The 22,270-nt window shown below is 41.4% G+C and overlaps 1 protein-coding gene across 1 annotated transcript in view; it reads right to left on the bottom strand.

Annotated features, from left to right (window-relative positions):
* LOC145392104 (vascular endothelial growth factor receptor 3-like) overlaps nt 1–22,270 on the bottom strand; it is a 114,891-nt gene that overhangs the window by 52,886 nt on the left and 39,735 nt on the right. The window contains exons 3-4 of the mRNA XM_080266558.1: nt 8,208–8,284; nt 2,737–2,870 (exon numbers count right to left, since the gene is read on the bottom strand). Coding sequence (XP_080122684.1) covers nt 2,737–2,870; nt 8,208–8,284 — 211 coding nt within the window. The remainder of the gene's footprint in view (nt 1–2,736; nt 2,871–8,207; nt 8,285–22,270) is intronic.

Genomic DNA, 22,270 nt, shown 5'->3' with positions numbered 1-22,270 from the left:
TCTCTTCCTGGGGGACTCAGACATAATTACCTATTTCACATATTGTTATCTATAGGTACATAGTTACATATTTACATACTGTATTACATATATTATTGTGTCATAAAATATTATTGCATACACTCTCACTCTCTCACCTCACCATTTAGTCTCAGTCGGTCCACATATGTCCACTTTTGCACCCTCAAGCACATGGACATACTCTCTCTCTTTGACCTATCATTCACACCCATTACATTCCATGTTACAATCTGTACCATGTCATGAGTCTTGTCCTTGCTTGTCACCTGTTGGTCTGTCCTGGTCCGAGGCATTTTGTCTGTATTTTTAGTTAGTTGTTTTCCGGGAAGGGACATTAAACCTCCGCCAACCCACTTGCTTACACATAGGGAACACATGTTGATTTTGTATATATATATATATATATATATATATATATATATATATATATATATATATATATATATATATATATATATATTATGTGCTCGACTCTGGGCATAGGCTTCACAGCCTGCTCCCAAGGCCCAGTAGTCCTCCTACATATCATACACCTCTACATGTCACCACTTCGGCGCTAACATCCACCGTCCATATTGAATAGATTCTAGGGCTGTCTCATACAGGACAGGTGTATTGGTATTAGCGGGGGCATTTTTACGACATGTTGGCGGATCTTCTGGTAGATCGGTAAAGTCTGCTATTATGAAATTCAAATCCTTAAACTCTTCCCTGCCCCCGCGGGGATTTGAACCTGGGTACTGTAGGACCGCAGGCCACCTCTCTACTCATTGAGCCACCGCCTCCCCATATATATATATATATATATATATATATATATATATATATATATATATATATATATATATATATTTCATTCCTCTTCTGTGTTCTTTTCCTTCATTCTATCCCCTTCCTTCTGCCTACGGGTGACTCTACACTGAGCGACAAGCCAAATGGTGTCCTGTACCCCAGGAAACCATTTACTACGCCCAGTGATAACCAGATAACCAAATAATGGCGCCTGGTATTTTAGTGAGTAATTAATCGCTCCAATCAGATTAAGCCTGTGCAGGTTTATATCCAAGAGATGGTTGGGGTTTATTGCTCACATAATGCCACTCAGGGATGAGTGAGGGTAGTCACTCTTATCTTAAATGTCAGGACCAACTTGCTAGCCCCGGACTCCTACGCTCCTCATGGGGCGACATAGGATTGGATGTATATCTATCTACATATATTTATATATATATATATATATATATATATATATATATATATATATATATATATATATATATATATATATATTCATTCATTCATTCATTCATTCATTGCTTTATAATGGTAGGTGGTGGCGACCATCATGCACTCACTTGATGAAGTGATGCTTACTTCTTCCTTAGCCTTTATCATTGTTTTTCTGTGCCTGCCCTCCTCTCTTCCTATTTCTCCCATCTTTCCTATCACTGCTTATTGCTTTTCTTTCCGTTACAGGTGGTTTACATTGAGTGACAAGGCAAATGGTTTCCTGTAAGCCAAGAAGCCATTTACAACGCTGGGTGGTAACCATATAACGAAACCATACGTGTTCCCTACGTGTCAACAAGTGGGTTGGTGGAGGGCTAGTGCGCCTCCCCGTAAAACAAATAACTCAGAGACAAATGGCCAGCCCTTACGGGATTATGGCGTCTGGCCAAATATATATATAGATATATATATATATATATATATATATATATATATATATATATATATATATATATATATTTATGTGTGTGTGTGTGTGTGTGTGTGTGTGTGTGTGTGTGTGTGTATTCTTTTCCTGCATAGTGAAGGATAGGTTTGGTTAGGTTAGGTTAGGTTAGTTTGTGAGGGTCAGTTTAGATTACGTTGTTAGTATTACCCGTGAATGATGTAATAGTGATCATGCTGGGAAGATGACACTTAGCGAGCGTCTCTGCAGTAGCTTGTGTTACATAAAGATACTCCCCTCCTCTGTCATCACCCACATATGCAATGCGGTTAATCATATATCCACCTACACCCACTTCCCAACACACTGTACATTAAATATTTGGTGGCAAGGACGTGAAACTCGCATCTATACCCACACGCACACAATACACCCATCTGCACCCACGTATGCACCCATTTATGGACCACTTCGAGGCAGTTGTAGTGGCTGGGGGGCGAATGAGTCCGAGACTCGCATTTAAACTTGGCCTCATCCACCTACACTCAACTACACCCATTTACCGACAGCTGTAAGGCTGCTGCTCTGCCCGAAGTGCGAGGTTATGGACACTTGACACTCACTCACACCCACTTCCACCCATACACACCCGAGCAGACCCACTTACTAACTGCTATGAGCTATCTACTGACTGAAATCACATCCACCTTCACCCACCTGAACTCTCGTACTGTATACCCCCACTTACAGACCTCTGTGGCCAGATGTAGTTCCTGAGTGGTAGCATGATAAACACTCAGAATCTGTACTAACTGTGCACCTACACCCACGTACTGTATACACCCAGTTACCCACCACTGTGAGCCAGTTGAAGTGTCTGAGTGGGGGGATGGCAGAGATCTGAAATTCATAATGCACCCAGCTATATCCACTTGCATCCATGTGCATCCACCTACTGTACATCCACTTGCATATACCTTCACCACCTACACCCAATTCCATTTGCTTAGACCTACGTACACCCACGGAGAGCCACTTACCGACCACTGTGAGCCATATGTAATGCCTGAGTGGCGGGGTGGTGGACACTTGGCACTCGTACTTGCCGCTATCTCTGACCTGGGCATTGGTGATGGTCAGCGCCCAGTCCTCCGAGCCAGGGGTGTGCTGGGCCCTGCACATTACAAATCATGAAAAAGTTGTGGGAGGGAAAAAGGGGAAGGTAGAAACTGCTAATGCTGACTGAGGTATCCCCACAACTCAATAGAAATGGGATGCACAAATTATGAACTAACCTGTTCTTCTCTTGATGGTCAGACCCTTGTCCCAGTTCATCCAAAAGCATAATAACTGGGAATCTAGATCTAAGTCGATGGTTGCGTGTCATACTGTAGGGAAAGGCTGTAATTTAGCAAAAAAATGATTGTCAGCCTTAATGACCCATTGCAGTCGATAGGTGTAAATCATAAGCCAATTTATTGGTATATACTGCCTTGTTTGACGTTCTTATGTCATCAAGTCCACAACATTATTCAGAAGAGTTACCTACTGGCCTCTTTCATTCAGAGACGGGTTTTGTTTATTCATTCTTTGTACCGCTAGGTGACTTTATATAGGTTTGGGAAGCCTTCTTGTACTGAAGGATTTAATGGACACTGTATATAACCCAATCATTTGGAAAAGTCTCAAATAAGCTTGATAAAATACTCTGAAGATATGAAGAATAAATTAAATATACTGTACATCAGTGTTAATTATGAGAGTTAGAGAGGGTACAGAGGGAGTGATTGGTGAAGAGCAGTGTGGCTTTAGGAGAGGGAGGGGATGCGTGTATCAGGTGTTTGCTGTGGGACAAGTGTGTGAAAAGTATTTAGCGAAAGGCAAAGATGTGTTTTGGGCATTCATGGATTTAGAGAAAGCGTATGATAGAATTGATAGGGAGGCTTTGTGGACTGTTTTAAGATTGTATGGACTTGATGGTAGGTTACTAAAAGGGGTGAAAAGTTTTTATGTAAATAGTAGAGCGTGTGTAAGAGTGGGAAATGCTGTGAGTGACTGGTTTCCTGTGAGAGTGGGGCTGCGACAGGGATGTGTGATGTCGCCTTGGTTGTTTAATATTTACATGGATGGTGTTGTAAGGGAGGTGAATGCAAGAGTTTTAGGTGGAGGTCTGAGTCTGTTGAATGTTGATGGTGGAGAGTGGAATCTGAAGCAGCTGCTGTTTGCAGATGATACTGCACTGGTGGCTGATTCAGAGGAGAGATTGAGACAGTTGGTAGAGGAGTTTGGAAGGGTGTGTGAAAGGAGGAAATTGAAAGTAAATGAGAATAAGAGTAAAGTGATGAAGTGTACGAGGTTGGTAGATGGTAGGGGGATGAATATAGCTTTGAATGGCGAGTTGCTTGAGGAGGTAGAGTGTTTTAAATATCTAGGGTCACATGTTGCTGTGGATGGAAGAATAGATGCAGAAGTGAAGTTTAGAATAAATGAAGTAGGAAAGGTGCTGGGAGGAATGAAAAAGTGTTTAGATGTCGTTCGCTTAGAATGGATGTAAAGAGAAGGTTGTATGAGGGTGTTGTGGTACCGACTGCGTTATATGGGGCTGAAACATGGAATATGGGTGTAGCAGAGAGGAAAAGTTTGAATGTAATGGAGATGAGGTGTCTGAGGAGTATGTGTGGAGTGACGCGTATGGATCGAGTGCGAAATGATGAAGTGCGAAGGAGAACTGGAGTTGTTCGGAAGATGGCTGGTAGAGTTGAGCAGAGGGTGTTGCGATGGTTTGGGCATATGGAGAGAATGGATAATGAGCAATTGGTGGAAAAGATAACTAGATCTGATGTAAGAGGTGTAAGGCTGAGAGGAAGACTACGAATAGGATGGATGGACAGTGTGAAGAGAGCACTGGATGCGAAAGGGATGTCTGTTGAGCAAGGAAGAGTGGCTGTGTGTGACAGAAATAAATGGAGAGAAATTGTGAATGAATAAGTGTTGACACAGCCCTGAGGGGATATTCTCCCGCATTTGGTCTGATCAGCTAGTCAGGTCAGGTGCGGGTAAGGGGATGGGTCTGTTATGATGTGGCAGGGGTAAACCAGCTCTGCTGTCGGGCCCTGCTGCGGATGTCACTGATTGCATTGCGCAGTTGACCCTTGTGCGGTGTGGTGCGGTGAGGATCTGTCCGTTCCCCCCTTGGGGCTAAGATGCGAATGAATGTGTTTGAATGGATGAGTAAATGGGGAGTGTGTCGTCCTGTCTCGGCTACCTCCCTTTCCTTGGGGTAAGCAGCCTAGGTATATAGATAGATAGTACATCAATATAAAGAATAAATTAAATATACATCAATATATTAATGAGGTGAAGTCCTCAGTATGGTTCTCGGGATGATCAGATTCTTGGACAAAGTTTGTTTCTCAATTCTCTGTTCGCCAAACAGTACAGTGGGGGACCTGGGTGTAAAGGCAACGGTTGTGTCTGATATCAAGCAATCAGTCATTTCCTGTGACACCCCACGGGATGCATAGGGCCTCAATGAACTCTCTCCACCAATATTTGTCTTTTGCCATCTCCTTCAGGTCCCACCAACACTCCTCTCCTGCTTCTTTTTTCATTGTCCTCAACCAGGTTTCCCTCGGCCTACCTCTACCTCTTCTTCCTCTAGCAGTCCACTCTGGCACATCCTGTATTAAACTACCTTCTTTTCTGTATATGTGCCCCAGCCACTTCCAGCGAGACAGTCTCACATATTCATTAACTGGTTCCATTCTCGTAATATCCCTTACTCTTGCATTTGTAACTCTGTCTTGCCACTTTACCCCAAGAATCCTTCTCAGTATTTTATTCTCAAATCCTAATACTTTCTGATCTGTTGCAATTGTACTGTACCATGACTCATGCCCATTAATTAAAATTGGTCTAACCATGGACTTGTAAATTTTCACTTTAGTATGTACCGAAAGCATATTATTATTCCAAACAGATTTCAACATTCCAACAGCTCTCCAAGCCTGTCTATATTATAGAGAAAAATCTGTAACCTGGCAAAAACTGCTATCTGCCCTTATGGCGCCAATGCAGTCTGTAGGCAGTAATCTTCAGCCATCATCTTTTTGTTATATATGTACCGTATTGCCGGTTTCGACATCTTCACTTTTGTTATCTCGTTCTTAGTAGTTCATATAAAAGTTGCTTATGAAACCCTTCATTCCGATAACGTATTTTAATATTCTATTGTTGCCATCTCAGTATGATTTTATCCAGCCTAGTAGAGACCCTGGTGGTGAAGAGGTTAATGAAACCTGTATCTGATCCTCGCACTTCGAAGAGTCTCGGCTGTGCGAAATAAAACCATCAGGAGAAAAAATAAAATGGAAATTAGCCTACGTCTTTGCTGCAAGGAATTCAAAGTTCCACTGCTGCCTATAAAGGCTGTTTGCCATTTTCCCCATATTTACAGTACAGTACTATACTATGTTTACTTGAACTATGTGTAAAACTGTCGTCTCTTCAATTGAATGCTGCTCTATGGTAAGATTAAGCAGAAGAATTTGGTGCACGTTACAAAGTGTTGCAGAGAATTCGGTGCTAGACACAAAGAAGTGTTATGGAAAGGATGCTGAGCCTAAGTTACCTCCGCAAAGGAGGTTATGTTTTCACCCCTGTCCGTTTGTTTGTTGGTTGGTTGGTTGGTTGGTTTGTGAGCAAGATTAAACAAAAACTACTGGACGGATTTCCACGAAACTTGGTAGAAGAATGGGCCTTGGCCCAGAATAGACTCCAATAAATTTTGGTGCGTATCCAGATAACGGTGTGGATCCAGGATTTTTTTTTTCACTTTCTTTAACACCGCGAGATAGAGCGTTTTTCGACATTTTCGTAAAATTTTCAGTATATATTGCATGGCTCTTGATGAAAAAATTCAGGCATATTTAGGATGTTGGTATCTACAAATGTGTACAGTTTGGCGCGGATCCATATAAAATTCCGGAACTAGTGGATTTACATATGCTTTTATAGGAGGGTGCTCTTTTTCCAGTTGCCGTACAGTAACAAGTAGGACTTAACTGAATTAAAAGGAACTGAATGTTGGGCCTTCGTGCAGGTATGCGCTCTAATGAGTGCCATTCTAGTTACTGTCTTATTTTGGCGTTGGAGTCTGTGAAATAGGCTGCAAAAGGACGAAAATCTCTGCCACGTTAAAGGGAACGAACTGTAGTTGATGGAAAATGTAGTACACTGGAATACATACCGTCATCTATCGATGATTTAATTTATTCATAACGGATCATGACCACAAAAAGTGATGAATATATCTCCTTAGCAGTTATTCCTTTTCAGTTATTTGTATATTTGTTTTTGTTTTTTTCTGTTGTAATAATACATCTATTTGGGTCATGAGGTGCTTTGCAGTAGTCTGGGTGAAAATCTGAGTATAGTCAAGTAGTCTTAATCAATGATCAATTATTGTCAGATATAACTTTGATTAACCCCATTTCTTCACTCCAGTATTAACCTTAAGTTGGTCGTGAGGTGTTCTAAAGCTGTGTGTGTGAATAGAGAGCATAGACAGTCTTCTTCACAGCTTAGTTATGCTCATCATTCGTTTTATTTTGCCGTATTATTTGCATTCACAGTAATGTGCATTCTTCTTTTTCTGTGCAGTGTGTTTGTAGCTTTATATGTGAATATTATGGTACAAACAGACAAGTTTATATACGACTTCCGGCTAAGCAGATGGGGATCGGAGGGGAGAGAATGGTCCAACGAAGTCCAGAACCCTCACTTTCTTATAATATCATCTGGATCATTATTGCTGCAACAAGGAAGCTGAAATATGGAATGGAAAATAACACCTGTAGTTGAAAATCATTATTATTATTATATGAATTTCACCCTAGTGATGAAACTTTGTAGTTTAAAGGTGAAACGTTTGCAGTGTTTCTAACTGTAGTTTTTACATTTTTATTATGCACCATTGTTGTCAGTGGGCAAAAATAGGAAAAGCTTAAGACTTTCCCATTTAACAAATACTTTTAAGCAATGGTTTTTGAAAACAACGTTTTAGCGACCTTCAGACGTGTTCAACAGCTTAGGCCACATCCTTTAAACTGAATAGATACAAAAGGCTATATTTAACATCTTCATATCAAGAAGTCTTTTTGAGTAGATTACAAACGTCTGAAGATAGCAAGACCAAAATAACAATGAGTCATCAAAATAAAGGTTTTAATAATTCTAGTTTGGTCGTGAAAAGCCTTTGGAGCTGTCTGACTGAGGATAAGAATATAATCTCTGTGGTGAACAAATTCTCAGCATGAATGTGGTTCGATTCTTAAGTTTAGTATATAACGATCAATCTTACACATATTTTGGTGACAGGAATATGGTCCGACGGGGAGAGTTAGGATATAAACAATCAATTTTATGCACATATTCGGAGCATAAAGTGAGTTGAGATGTATGCGTAGGATATCAACCATCAACTATACACACAAGGGTTTTTGTACGGTACCTGAAGCGTTGGTCTGAAGTGTATGTGTAGGGCCCCACCGTCAGCAGGTGTGTGTCTCGGTCTCGCAGCCACGACACCTGACAACAAAAACAAATAGTTGCATGCAGTATAAAGTTGGGGGGGGGGGATATATTGGTCTTTTCTTCATTTGTCCAAACAATCAGCGATGTGAGCATCTTCATGTTACCTGGCAACATCAGTAAACAAATATATGCAATAGAAAACCTTCATCATCCTAACCTACTATCCTTTCCTTAGAATGGGGAAATGTAAATAAAAAAAATATATATACAATTAATAAATACATAAATCAATACTTAAGAATATCTGCTTTATTTATTTACGTGGGAAACGTCAGGATGATGGTCGCGGCAATGATGATGATGATGGATAAATAATAATTAATCAACCAATCCTATATTGCCCCATCAGGAGTTTGGGGACTCGGGGCTACTGACTGTCCATACATTTGAGGTGAGACTGGGCAATCGCTCTCCCCTAACTGATATTATGCGAACCATGAGCCCCAACTACACTTCGGACGTAGGCTCATCGCATCACAATGGTTCATGGGGCGCCTTGACCTACTAGAAACCAGGCTTCCATTTGATATTTCGTTACCACCCAGCACAGTAAATGGATTTATGGGCCAAAAGAAACTACTTGGCATGACACACAGTGTAGAGTTCACCTGGTCAAGTACGTGGATGGTTGCACCCCATCAAAGTAAATACACTGGTGAATTGTGTAACAAACACATAGAAAATAAACGGTCGTATTTTTTCTTTGTTAACCTTCTTACTGTATATGGCTTTATGCATCTCGCTCTACATCTTACTACGAGAGTCCGTTTAAGTCTTGAGTAGACTTCTTGGGACTACTGTGAAGAACAAATAATTTGGGGTTAGTGAGACAGAATTTTTTAAACCAAAATAGGGGAGTTAATGTTGTCTGCTTATCCTGGTACACTAGGGTTGGTATAGTTTCCCTAACAGATGCTGCATGGTCGTGAGCTATGGTAACTCCTAACCAAATACAATTACCACTGGCTACAATGATTTTATTAGTAGAAATTTACAATGAAAAAGGACTGTTTGGGAGAGTTAGAACCTTTGCTGTACCGCAAAAGTAAAGGTTCCATCAGTCATGAAGCATGTTTTCGAGGCTATGCGTTTGCAATGATCGTGTAGATGGTAGCTCTGAACCACGGACACTTCTCAGACTGTTACGTTTGTGTATCCCTACCACACCACACAAATGCGATAGTTACCAGCCACAATGGACGTTATGCTGACACCTAGCCCTGCCACCAGTGACCCTCAGGAGTTAAGTCACTGCTGAGTGAACAAAGGCATTACGTTGCATCTTACTAACTACACTGGGGCCCTCCATGTGTACGGCAAGTCATAATAGATAGATATAGAAACAGAAACGAAAACAATATAGGGAATGGTACAGTGCTCTCGTACAATTGTATGAAAAATGTTGATTCCACATATACACCTGGTATTGCCAAGAAGAAAATATATACACATATTATGCAGCCAGTACAGACAGAAGCTGAAACTGAGGTAAATTTTCGGACGTAAACCAAACTAACGGTCACTGAAATTAATATCTACACGACTTAAGCACTTCTAAACATCTTTTTAAAATAAACATCTGTCGCAAACGCTTTGTAAAGCATGCAGTAAATAAAGGAGTGGGGTGATTCCAGCTTATCTCCGTCCGTTTTTTAATCTAATCGTCTAATCTAACCTAGCCTAATTTTAACATAGTTGCAACAACGAACCGAGATAGGAACTGGACAATCCCCTCACCCACTTCTTATTAACTAGTACTAAAAAGTACATGTCACAGGCGTTTGTAGAAAAGTTGCTAATAAGTGCATATACTAAGTGTAGAACATAACAGGCTAATTTCAGTCTCCTTTAATTGGGCGTAATTCCGTGAACTGGGCAATCCCCTCACCCAATTCTTGTTAACTGAGTACTAAAAAGTACATTTGCCACAGGCGTTTGTAGAAAATTGCTTATAAGTGCATATACTATGTGAAGAACATAACAGGCTAATTTCATGCTCCTTTAAACAGGCGTAATTCCATGTAAACGGTCGCCTAAACCAGGTCTGTGCCGTCCTCCATTCACTTCCCTAAACTCAGAACCGACGTATGCTCGAACACCTACTTGATAACTGATTATTATACGATACCTAACGGTGGCATCGCGACCTGTCCCTCGTACAATTATGCAAAGGTTCGATTTTTTTTTTTTTAATCGAGCCAAAAATGCACTTGACAGGTTGGTGATGATTGGATGAATGCAACATTACTTCATAATTTCTTTACTCGTTAGAATTATTAATTGGCAATATATATCTGAGGGGGAAATTTGGGTTAGTAAATGTTATTCGGACATGTTGCATTCAGCCAACTATCATCAACGTGTCAAGTGCATCTCCGCCTCATTAAAAAAAAAAAAAAAAAAAAAAAAAGAGCTTCGCCTTAGCACTATACAACAGATATTCATAGGGTGTGAAACCCTGAGTACGATTTACCTTTAGCTAGGGATAGGACTAAAGAGTGAGCAGAAACTATGGCTGACAAATGTACGATCACCAACAAGTATTGTCGTCTCTCCATGGATAGCAAAATAGTAGTCACTTATATTCGAATCATAGTACGATGATTATACTGATTTGTACTCAGAATAAGGAATAATTGACTAGTTGACGGTCGTGTACAAGTTACATAAAGTAATAAAATGCTCACGCGTAATCATCGTTATATCATTAATTTTTCTCTCTAATTTAATATTTATGAGAAAAATAGACGATCAAAGTTGGAGATTATCGTACCTCTCGCGAAACATGCACACCTCACTGTGACGTCACAAACCCACATCGGGGCCACAGCTGACCGTCACTGACAGTAATGTCTGGGAATCATACTCCAATAAAGGGAAGATTTCTGTGATAATCAGCCGTTATTATCGTGATAGACATGTGAGACTTAGTGTGATAGCCCTCTTAAAGATGAAGTATGTTATATTATTGTGCTTTAGTGAAGAGTTTTGTCGGTTTTGGAGACTAGTAATGATGGCGATTCTTGCGATTTTCAGGTACCTGTAGGACAACTCGGAAGCACGACGATTAGATTTCATAAAGTCGTAATGAAGTGTGTTATGAACTGAATCAGTATAAGTATTGCTAGGTCCTGACTCCAGGGGGCATATAACCCTGAAATTGGGCAGAAATACAGAGGGGAGATGTCACAAAGACCGAAATATTTCAACTTTTTTTTTTTCCTAGATTGACCTGACCGTGGACAACTAGACCTCTGTGGAATATTTGGTTATCTGATTTCTTGGCCTTCTGTAATGTTGATGTTTGAACACTTTTTAGTCACAACCAGTCTGATCTGAAGAATAAGATTTTCACATCGCTACCTGTGGCTTAAGCCAAAGGTAGGGTTGGTTTTGCTTGACAAGTGACTCTTAGGTTAGGTTAAGCTGTATATGTTAAGCTATTATTATTTTCATTGCCATGTAGGTTCATACACACCTAATTATCTGAAATCCCGTCTTTTTTTTTTCTGTTTAATTTGACAATTAATAATTATTCAGGATTCAAAGCAAAAATTTGTTAAGTTAGCTGAAGTGTTTCTAGCTTGACAACTTGTCAAGACTTGTTTTGTGTAAATGTTGATTAACAGTGTAAATGCATTTATTTGTGCTTTTAATCAATATTTATGCAAAATGAACATCTGTCAATGCGTGTTGACGATCTGAAGGTGACATATCTGCTAACTTTAGCACGTTTTAGCACTGAAACCTGATTTTTAATTAACAGCCATATTAAACACATTTTTTTTTTTTTTTACCAGACTTCAGATAATTTGGTGTGCATGAACCTATATGGTGATAAAAGTTTTAATAATTTCCATTTAAAAGTCCCGATTCGGTAAATGACCACCGATTCTGTATTCCCTGGCACCGCTTCGAAACAGTAGTTGTCATTTGTACTGGTATACTCCTGACGTTCTGCTTGCCACCACAGCTGCCTGGTTTTCAACTCTTGAAACAGTGATGAATTATTTTTTGCTGGTGCGATTCCACTTGTGTTCTTGCACAGTGGAACAAAGCACCAATGGTGGTTATTATTTTGCTGACTTAACCATGAGAAAGCAAAGCTTGGCTAAACAGCAGAGCCACAATCACACAGGTGGCGATCACAGTCGTGTTTTGTCTCCGGGCTTGGCGGCCTATGACGTCACAGCCACCCCAGGCTCGCGCTGCCATCACCCACTTTGTAATGCAACTTTGAAGGCTTACATCTCCAAATTTTTACTTTGGTTGGTCAAGTTAACTATATCATATGGTAATTCAGCTCATTTTCCACCCAAATAAAATCTATCTATCTATCTATCTATTGTCAGACGCCTCAATCCCGTTCGGGGTGGCCACAAACAAATCGCCTCCAAAGTCGCCCTGTCCCCCGCCGTTTCACTGCCATGGTCTCAACTCACACCCCCCTTTCTCATATACCTCTCCACCCCATCCCTCCATCTCATCCTCGGCCTCCCCTCCCTCTCCCCCCCTCTCCCCCCCTCCACCTCACTCACATACACTCTTTTCGTCAGTCTTTCACCCTCCATCCTCCCCACATGGTCAAACCACCTCAGTGTGTTCCTCATAACGCTTCCTAACATCCACATCCACACCACAACGCTCCTTTATATCCTCATTCGTCAGCCTGTCTCTCCATGTGACTCCACAGGCTCCTCTTAAATAACTCATTTCCACTGCGCTCACTCTTGACTTGTGTCCTTCCAACAACGTCCAAGCTTCACTTCCATACGTTAGAGTTGGTATCACAATACTGTCATGTAGTAACTTTTTCACTTCCATGCTCACTTCCCTGTTTCTTATCACTGCTTTCAAGGGACCAGCAACCTTTCTTCCCTGCTGTACCCTTTCAAGCACTTCACCCTTCAAACCTCCATCCTTACTCTTCACACTACCCAAGTACTTAAATGTACTCACATTTTCCAGTTCCTCACCATCCAACCTCGCTGTACATTCACTGACTTCACCTCTCTCAAAGACCATCACTTTACTCTTCCCTACATTCACCTTTATATTCTGTTTCTTACACACTCTCCCAAACTCATTCACCAAGCCTTGCAGCTCCCCTTCGTCTTCACTCAACAACACAGTATCATCTGCAAACAACAGTACAGGGAGTTTCCAAACACTGCCCACTCTCACCAGGGCCACTCCAACATCCACTACCCTACCTTGTACCTCTTTTATTACCCCATCCATGTACAGATTGAACAGCCATGGAGACATGACACATCCCTGTTTCAACCCAACCTTCGAAGAGAAAAATTCACTCAGTTCACCATCCACATGCACTGCAGCCTTAGCACCATCATACATACTCTTCACAGCATTCAACAACTTCCCATCTACTCCATATATTCTTAATACTTTCCACAATCCTTGTCTATCCACCCTGTCATATGATTTCTCCAATTCCATGAAAGCTGCATACAACTTCTTTCCCTTCTATAGAAACTTTTCCATTAAAGATCTAAGAATGATTATCTGATCTACACAACCTCTTCCCTTCTTAAAGCCTCCCTGTTCTTCTCCAACTAATTTCTCTGTTCTTTCTTTAACTCTGTCAATAAGTATCCTACCATACACTTTCCCTGTTATACTAAGAAGACAAATGCCCCTATGATTACCACACACTTCTTTTTCCCCCTTTCCTTTGTACAACGGAATAATTATACCTGACTTCCAATCCTCCAGGACTCTACCCTCCTCCCAGGCCAATCTGCACATCTTCCACTTCCATTCTACTACTATCTCTCCCCCATGCTTCAACATTTCACCACACACTCCATCAATTCCTGGGGCTTTACCCAATTTAACTTTCTTCATTGCTTCCACAACTTCTATCCTACTGATTTCTTCCTGTCTTCTCACCTCCCTCCTTCTCCCAGCCATTCCCCAGCCACTTATACTCGCATTACTTCCATCCTCTATGTTCAACAATTCCTTAAAGCGTTCTCTCCATCTGCTCACTTTTTCTCCCTTCACTAAAAATCTACCATTTTATCTTTCACTCCCCTACTAACTTCACTTCCACCCTGTCTTACTCTCTTCACCTCTTACCAGAACATTTTCTTACAGACCCTCCACTTTACACTCAAATTCCTTCCAAATTCCCCATCCACTCTTTTCTTACTCTCCCTTACTAGTCTTTTCACCTCTCTCTTTCTACATATAACTCTCTCTTCCGTCTTATAAAAAAAAATAAATAAATTGACCATCAACCAGTCCATTGTCAGCTGCTGCTGGTTTACTAAAGGGTATAAGGGGCATGAGGCTTGTCTGCCTTGTCCTTTAGGATGCCGTACTTCCATCCACCCACACAAAAAGCCCACCCCCTCACTCTCCCACCCACCACAACCACCCATCCAACTCACCTCTACCACCTCGACCACTTACCCTATCGATCCACCCATCTCGCCAACCTACTCCCCACCCACCTCCTTCCCCACTCATCTGCTCATCCGCCTTCCTCATCCCGCCAACCCACCCATGCATCCATCCTGCCCACCCACGTATTGTTTCATCTTGCCCACCCATCCTACCCATCCGTTTCCCTCCCCTCTCCACCATCACCCTGCTTATCCCCCTCCCCACCCACCAACCCCTCGCTGCAGACCCACCCACTCACTCTTCCACCGTATCCACTCCTCCCATTCAGTTTAGTTAACCAGTTCGGAGTTTTGAAGCATTATTCAAAAATATAGTGGCGCAGCTGGGGAAAAGACGCTCAAGTAACCTCTATCGTTTATTTCACGGCACATAGTTACTTTCGGGCAAATAGAACACGAGCTTTGTAGACCCACCTCCTTGCCCCCTACTGACACTGGGAACTCATGGGAATGTGGCATTGAGGGTGGGGTAAATGCAGGGGAAAGAATTTTCACTGGAATGTGGTCAAAATAAAACGAATATCATCATTTGAAAATACATAAATCTTTGTCTTATCTAAATCTAAACACATCTAATATACCTGAGGGTGAACCACCAGGTTCCCCAAAACAATAATCTAACCTCATCTCCAAGTCAAACAGCACTTAATGAGAACAGGACAACTAAACCAGCAATTTTAAGAATTAATCAAACATTATATAACCCTTCGTTAGTCAGGTGGGGTGTTTTGGCACCCCCATTTTCTTTTTTTAAATCTCATTCTTCCTAGCCGGTAATTGGAATATTACTCCCCGTTCCAGTACTTTCCTGATTCTGTGAGGGGAGGGAGCATGTGGATTGGTTTAGTCCTGCCTCTGCTGTAGTGATAGAGAGGGGCACTTCCCCCCTCCCCCCCGGGGGTGTCCAGTCACCCCATCAAACTAACTGTTTAGATCATATTGTGATATAGATTGGATTTTTATCTTATTTTTGCATATTGTTTATCATTATACTGATTTTAATAATCACAAAATGTATTTTCCTGTGCGTTTTTACCTGACTAATGAGATATGAGTCCATTTGTTATTTCTTTACTGATATTATAATTTATTGTATTTTATTACTAAAAATTAATAAACACCACCTACAAGGCATTCAATCTTTTCATTAGTGACTGCAGAGATATGCTGAAGCGGCAGTATGAATATATTTTAGATGTTAGTCACAGTACATATATATTTGTACTGGGGTGTTGTAACACCCCACCGGACTAACCACGTTTGAATACCGCACAGGACTAACGAAGGGTTAACCAAACCATATCGAACCTAACCCAAGCACACCCTCATGTAGCCTAACTAAAGCACCTCCGATGTTGTTGATTTCTGGAGGAAATCGTGGGAAGTTGTTGTTAGTGATGACAGGAACCCATAGAAGACACATAAACTGCGTACCTGTTTGTCCCTAAGAAAAAAAAAAAAGCACTATTGCCCCTTTTACAAGCTTTCCAACTTAAGCGCGGATCCACTGTAGCTTAATAGATTCGAGACTCAGGATGCTGTGCTCTTCGATCTTGCTACATTTTTTTATAGTGTTCTCGTTCACTTTGCTCTGTCTCTGAAACAGATGCATGAAAATATTACTATCTTGTTCTTACTGCTGAAAAAATATTTATTCATCGTACGACAGAACCATCGTACTGAACAGATTAAAGCAGTCTCCATAATCGTAATCTCAATGACGAGATTTTATTATCAAGTTGTTGCTTCCTGAAGGGATTAAAGATAAATCTAAGGGGAATGCAACTACTGAAAGGTAAGTTTAGTGTAAAATTTCTCGTGGCCGTGTTTTCTCTCATATTTTACCTTTGCTAACAACAGGCATATATATATATATATATATATATATATATATATATATATATATATATATATATATATATAATTTCCTGTGGCACCCCACGGGATGCGTAGGGCCTCGATGAACTCTCTCCACCAATATTTGTCTCTTGCCATCTCCTTCAGGTCCCACCAATACTTCTCTCCAGCTTTTCTTTTCATTGTCCTCAACCAGGTTTCCCTCGGCCTACCTCTGCCTCTTCGTACTCTAGCAATCCACTCTGGCACATCCTTTTACTGCCCTCTTTTCTATGTATGTGCCCCAGCCATTTCCAGCGAAACAGTCTCACATAGTCATCAACTGGTTCCGTTCTCATAATATCCCTTACTCTTTCATTTGTAACTTTGTCTTGCCACTTTACCCCAGGAATCCTTCTCAGTATTTTATACTCAAATCCTAATACTCTCTGATCTGTTGCAATTGTACTGTACCATGACTCATGCCCATTAATTAAAATTGGTCTAACCATGGACTTGTAAATTTTTACCCTAGTATTTTTTTTTTTATATAACAGAAAAGAGGAATGAAAAACAAATGAATAAAGAAAATAATAATCCATACACCAGATTACTGGTGTCCTCTGTTCATATAATATCTGTAACAGTTAGACTTGAACAGCTGTAGGTTGAAGTTTGGAGGGAAACAACTCTGGGGAAGCGAGTTCCAGTGAGATGCAGCTCGGGGAATGAAAGAATTCTGATAGGCAGAAGTTCTGCAGTATGGTTGAGTGACATCCAGTCATGAGCGCTACCAGATAGATGCCCGTGTAACACGAGGGAAGGCATGGAGAGGTGGCACCATGCATGCAACTTCGTCCGAGCATTTGCCATAAAAATATCTGTAAAATAATGCAAGGGAGGCAACATTCCTTCTTACTTGTAGGGGATGTAGTTTATTTGTAATGGCAGGGTTGTTAATAATTCTAACAGCGTTGTTCTGAATTTTGTGTAGTTGTTTTAATGCAACCTCTCCACATTCATTCCACAACGGTGAGCAATATTCAAGCTGAGAGTGCACATGACTCTTATAAATTATAGCTAACTGCCCGTCAGTGAAGAAGTTACGGACTCTGTACAATAATCCAAGTTTCTTTGAGGCGGTTTTAGCAAGTGATCTAACATAAGAAGTCCAGCTGAGGGCATTGTTAAGTGAGACGCCGAGAATTTCAATACTTTTGGAGATGGGAATATTAGTAGCACTGAAGGTAATATACTAATCTGGCAATATCTGTCTATTAATAAATTGTTTATAGTTTTACTAGCATTAAATGAGACAAGGTTATTTTGACCCCATGCACTGATCGTAGATAGGTCTTGATTTATGGAGATGGCTGTACTGAGTTGAAAGGTAGAGATATTAGACTTTGTAAATGGGTGTCTGAGTGTGAATGAACAATGTAGTTTTGAGTCATCTGCACATGAGTGTATGAGATTGCGGGTGACAGATAAGAGATCATCAATATGAACCAGGAACAGGGTTCGCGCCAGAACTGATCCCTGTGGCAAGCTGGCGTTAATCGATTGGAAATTGGAATATACATCATCTACTTTTACTTTTATTTTCCTCTCACTGAGATATGAGGAGATCAAAGGAACAAAAGACGTTAGTCCACAGGAAGAGATTTTGGACAGCAGGGAACGGTGCCATACTCTGCCGAAAGCTTTAGAAATATCAAGGGCTACTGCATGAGTTTCTCCATGTAGACCAATTGATTGATGGATGGTATGAGTTAGGAGATTCAGTATGTCAATGGTGGATCTTTCGTGGCGAAAACCATATTGTCTATCACTAATTAAGTTGTTTGATTAAAGATGTTTAACAATGTTCTTATTAATTAAAGTTTCAAATACCTTACCAAAAGAAGATGTGACAGCTATTGGTCTGTAATCAGAGGGGTCAGAGGAACTTCTTTTCTTCGGAATTGGGTGGATATTAACTTCTTTCCATGAATTAGGGAATGAAGAAGTACGAATGCATAGTCAGAATAATTTAACTAGAACAGAGGCAAGTTCAGGGGAACGCTTTTTCAGAACAATTGGCAGAATTCCATCTGGGCCTGGAGCTTTGTTGGTAGGTAAATTGTCTAGAATGAATTTTACGTGTCTTGTCTATATTTTAAGTGGAACAATTTCGGGAGGGTCAAGTTCTAGTACTGGGGCGTTCTGGCTGGCATCCTCCATGGCAGAAATTCTGGCACATGTACTGGCAAAAATATCTGATTCCCCATGCGGGTCATTTGTAATGTTGTCATCAGAATTTTTTAGTGGGGGAAAGGATGATGACTTGTTAAAGTTATTACTGAAAGAATTAAGAGCTGACCTGAATATTCTATTGTCATTAGGGTTATTAAGTAGTTTTGATGCTTGCTTTTGAGGAAAGTTTGATTTAGCTAGATTTATTACAGCTTTTGCATGATTTCTAGCAATTTTTAATTGAGAAAGTAATTCAGATTTTTTTTTTTTTAAGAGTTACATGCTAATGACTTTTAGGCTGTTGCCCTGGCACAGTCGCCATCAAACCATTTTGGAGAGTTCGATCTTTTAGTGAACTGTTGACTTGGTATGAATAAATCCTTACCAGCCAGTATTAAGTCGTAAATGTGGGACTGGGTAGAACTGAGATCAATAGAGAAGAAAGACTGCTATGGAATGTCTATCTATCTATCTATAGCCCGACGCCCTAATCCCGCAAAGGGTGGCCGCAGACAAAACGCCTCCAAGTCGCTCTGTCACCCATCATTTGACTACCCTCCCCCCAACTCACTCCCCCCTCCCTCATATAGCTCTCAACTCCAGCCCTTCACCTCATCCTCGGTCTTCCCCTCCCTCTCCCTCCCTCCACCTCACCTACATACACCCTCTTAGTCAGTCTTTCATTCTCCATTCTCTCCACATGTCCAAACCACCTCAGTGTATTTCTCCTAATCTTCTCAACCACATCCACATTCACCCCACAACGTTCCTTCACTTCTTGATTCGTCAACCTATCCCTCCATGTCACTCCATATGCTCCTCTCAAGTAGCTCATTTCTACTGCTCTCACTCTTGACTTGTTCCCCTCTTACAAGGTCCATGCCTCGCTTCCATACGTCAGGGTAGGGATCACAATACCATCATGCAGTGACTTCTTAACTTCCATTCTCACCTCCCTATTTATCATCATTGCTTTCAGTGTACCAACAACCTTCCTTCCCTGCTGTACCCTTTCACGCACTTCATCCCCCAAAGTTCCATCCGTACTCATCACACTACCCAAGTACTTGAATGCACTCACATTCTCTATTATTATCCTCGCCATCCAACCTCACCGTGCATTCTGTGACTTCATTCCTCTCAAACACCATAACTTTACTCTTATGTACATTAACTTTCGGATTCCTCGTCCCACTCACTGTCCCCAATTCATTCACCAAACCTTGCAACTCCCATTCATCTTCACTCAATAATACTGTATCATCAGCAAACAACAACACCGGAATCTTCTAAATCTCACCCTCACTCATTAGGGCTAGCCCCACATCTACTGCCCTACCTTGCACCTCCTTTACAACGCCATCCATGTATATATTAAACAAAACCCTGTTTCAGTCCCACACTGAGATCATAGAACTCACTCAGCTCACCATCCACTCGCACCGTAGCCCGAGCTCCTTCGTACATACTATCCACAGCACTCAACAATTTCCCCCCCACTCCATATATTCTCAATACCTTCCACATACCTTGCCTATCTATTCTGTCATAAGCTTTCTCCAAGTCCATGAAGGCAGCATACACTATCTTTCCCTTCTCTAGATACTTCTCCACTAAACATCTTAAAACAAATATCTGATCTACACACCCTTTTCCCTTCCTAAATCCCCCTTGTTCTTCTCCAACTAGCGTCTCTGTTATACGCCTAACCCTATCAGTGAGTATTCTACCATATATTTCTCCAATCACACTAAGAAGGCAAATACCCCTATGGTTACCACATACTTCTCTCTCCCCTTTTCTTTTGTATAAAGGAACAATTACACCTGATTTCCAGTCCTCCGGAATCCATCCCTCTTCCCAAGCCAATCTACATAACTTCCATATCCACTCCATTACAATCTCACCCCCATACCTCAGCATTTCACCACACACTCCATAAATTCCTGGGGCCTTTCCCATCTTGATCTTCTTCATTGCTTCCTCTATTTCCATACGTCTTCCACCCCTTCCATCTGCTCTAACTCACACCTTCCCAATCTTTCTTCCACTATGCTCTTATACTCTGCCATTTTCTCACTGTCTTGCAATTTCTCCACTCTTTTCACAGGAGCTGTTTCCTCCTGTCTTCCCCTTCGTCTCTTCAACCATTTTCTTTGCAGCCTTACCTTGACCATCACTAAGTGATGGTCCGAGACTCTATTCCCCCACCCTCTCCACACTCTTGTATCCACCACTTGTCTTCTCATTCGCTCATCCACACACACACAGTCTATCATTGCCTTTCGTTCAACAAGTTCACCATCCATCCTCCTCATAACCCTCCATGTATACCTGTGAATCATCTTATGCCGAAGGTATTTGTTAGCTATTGCTAACCCCTTACCAGCACAGATGTCCAACAAAACACTACCATTCCCATCTACTTCAGCTGGCACACCCCACTGACCAACCACTCCATCCACTCGTACATTCCCGACTTTGCCATTCATGTCTGCAATAAAAAAAACTCTCTCCCTCCTCTCAAACTTGTCCATACATACTTCTACACTCGCCCAAAACTCATCTTTCACTCTTGCCACTCGGTCCTTTGTTGGCGCTTACACACATACAATCGCCCCTGCTTGTATACCTACTTTCATCCTTACCCATACAATCCTTGCACCCACTGTTCCATACTCTCTTATAATCTCCTTCCACTTCTTGCTCATCATCAGACATAGTCCCTCTCTCGCCTTCTCATTCTCATTAACTCCTGCACATATTCCTAAACCGTATTCCCATTCTCTCACCCTTTCACCTTTCCATTTAGTTTCAGTCAATCCACATATATCCACTTTTGCATCCTCACGTACCTGCACAATCTCTCTCTCTTTCACTTCATCATTCACTCCTCTAACATTCCACGTCCCCACCCTAAGAATGTCCTTTGTCCGTTCCTTAGTCATCAATGTATGGTCTGTCCTGGTCCGAGGTGCTTTATTCGCTTGTTTAGTCAGTTCTTTTTACGGGGTGGGGCACTAACCCACCACCAACCCTTTTAGTCGACCCGTACGACAAGCAGGGATACTGGAGGAGTATTCTTGAAATCCCTCTACCCCCAGGGGGTATGGAATGTCAGCAAGATAAATTCTAAATCCATCGCAGTTTGCCCTCTCAAAGTGCCAAAGGGTCACCCTGACAGGTTCAGAACGGGGAGGTGTGGGGGGGTTAACTTATGAGGCTTTGATGAGATTGTGGTCAGAGGATCCACATATATCCACTCTTGCATCCTCAAGCACCTGAACAATCTCTCTCTCTTTCAGTTCATCATTCACTCCTCTCACATTCCACGTCCCCACCTTAAGAATGTCCTTTGTCCGTTCCTTAGTTGTCAACATATGGTCCGTCCCAGTCCGAGGCGCTTTATTCGCTTGTTTAGTCTGTTCTTTTTACGGGGTGGGGCACTAACCCACCACCAACCCTTTTAGTCGCCCCG

This window comes from Coenobita brevimanus, chromosome 21, assembly GCF_032717465.1.
Source record: "Coenobita brevimanus isolate Jiangsu-jjx chromosome 21, ASM3271746v2, whole genome shotgun sequence".
Lineage (NCBI taxonomy): Eukaryota > Metazoa > Arthropoda > Malacostraca > Decapoda > Coenobitidae > Coenobita > Coenobita brevimanus.
This window is presented reverse-complemented; position numbering and strand designations above follow the sequence as displayed.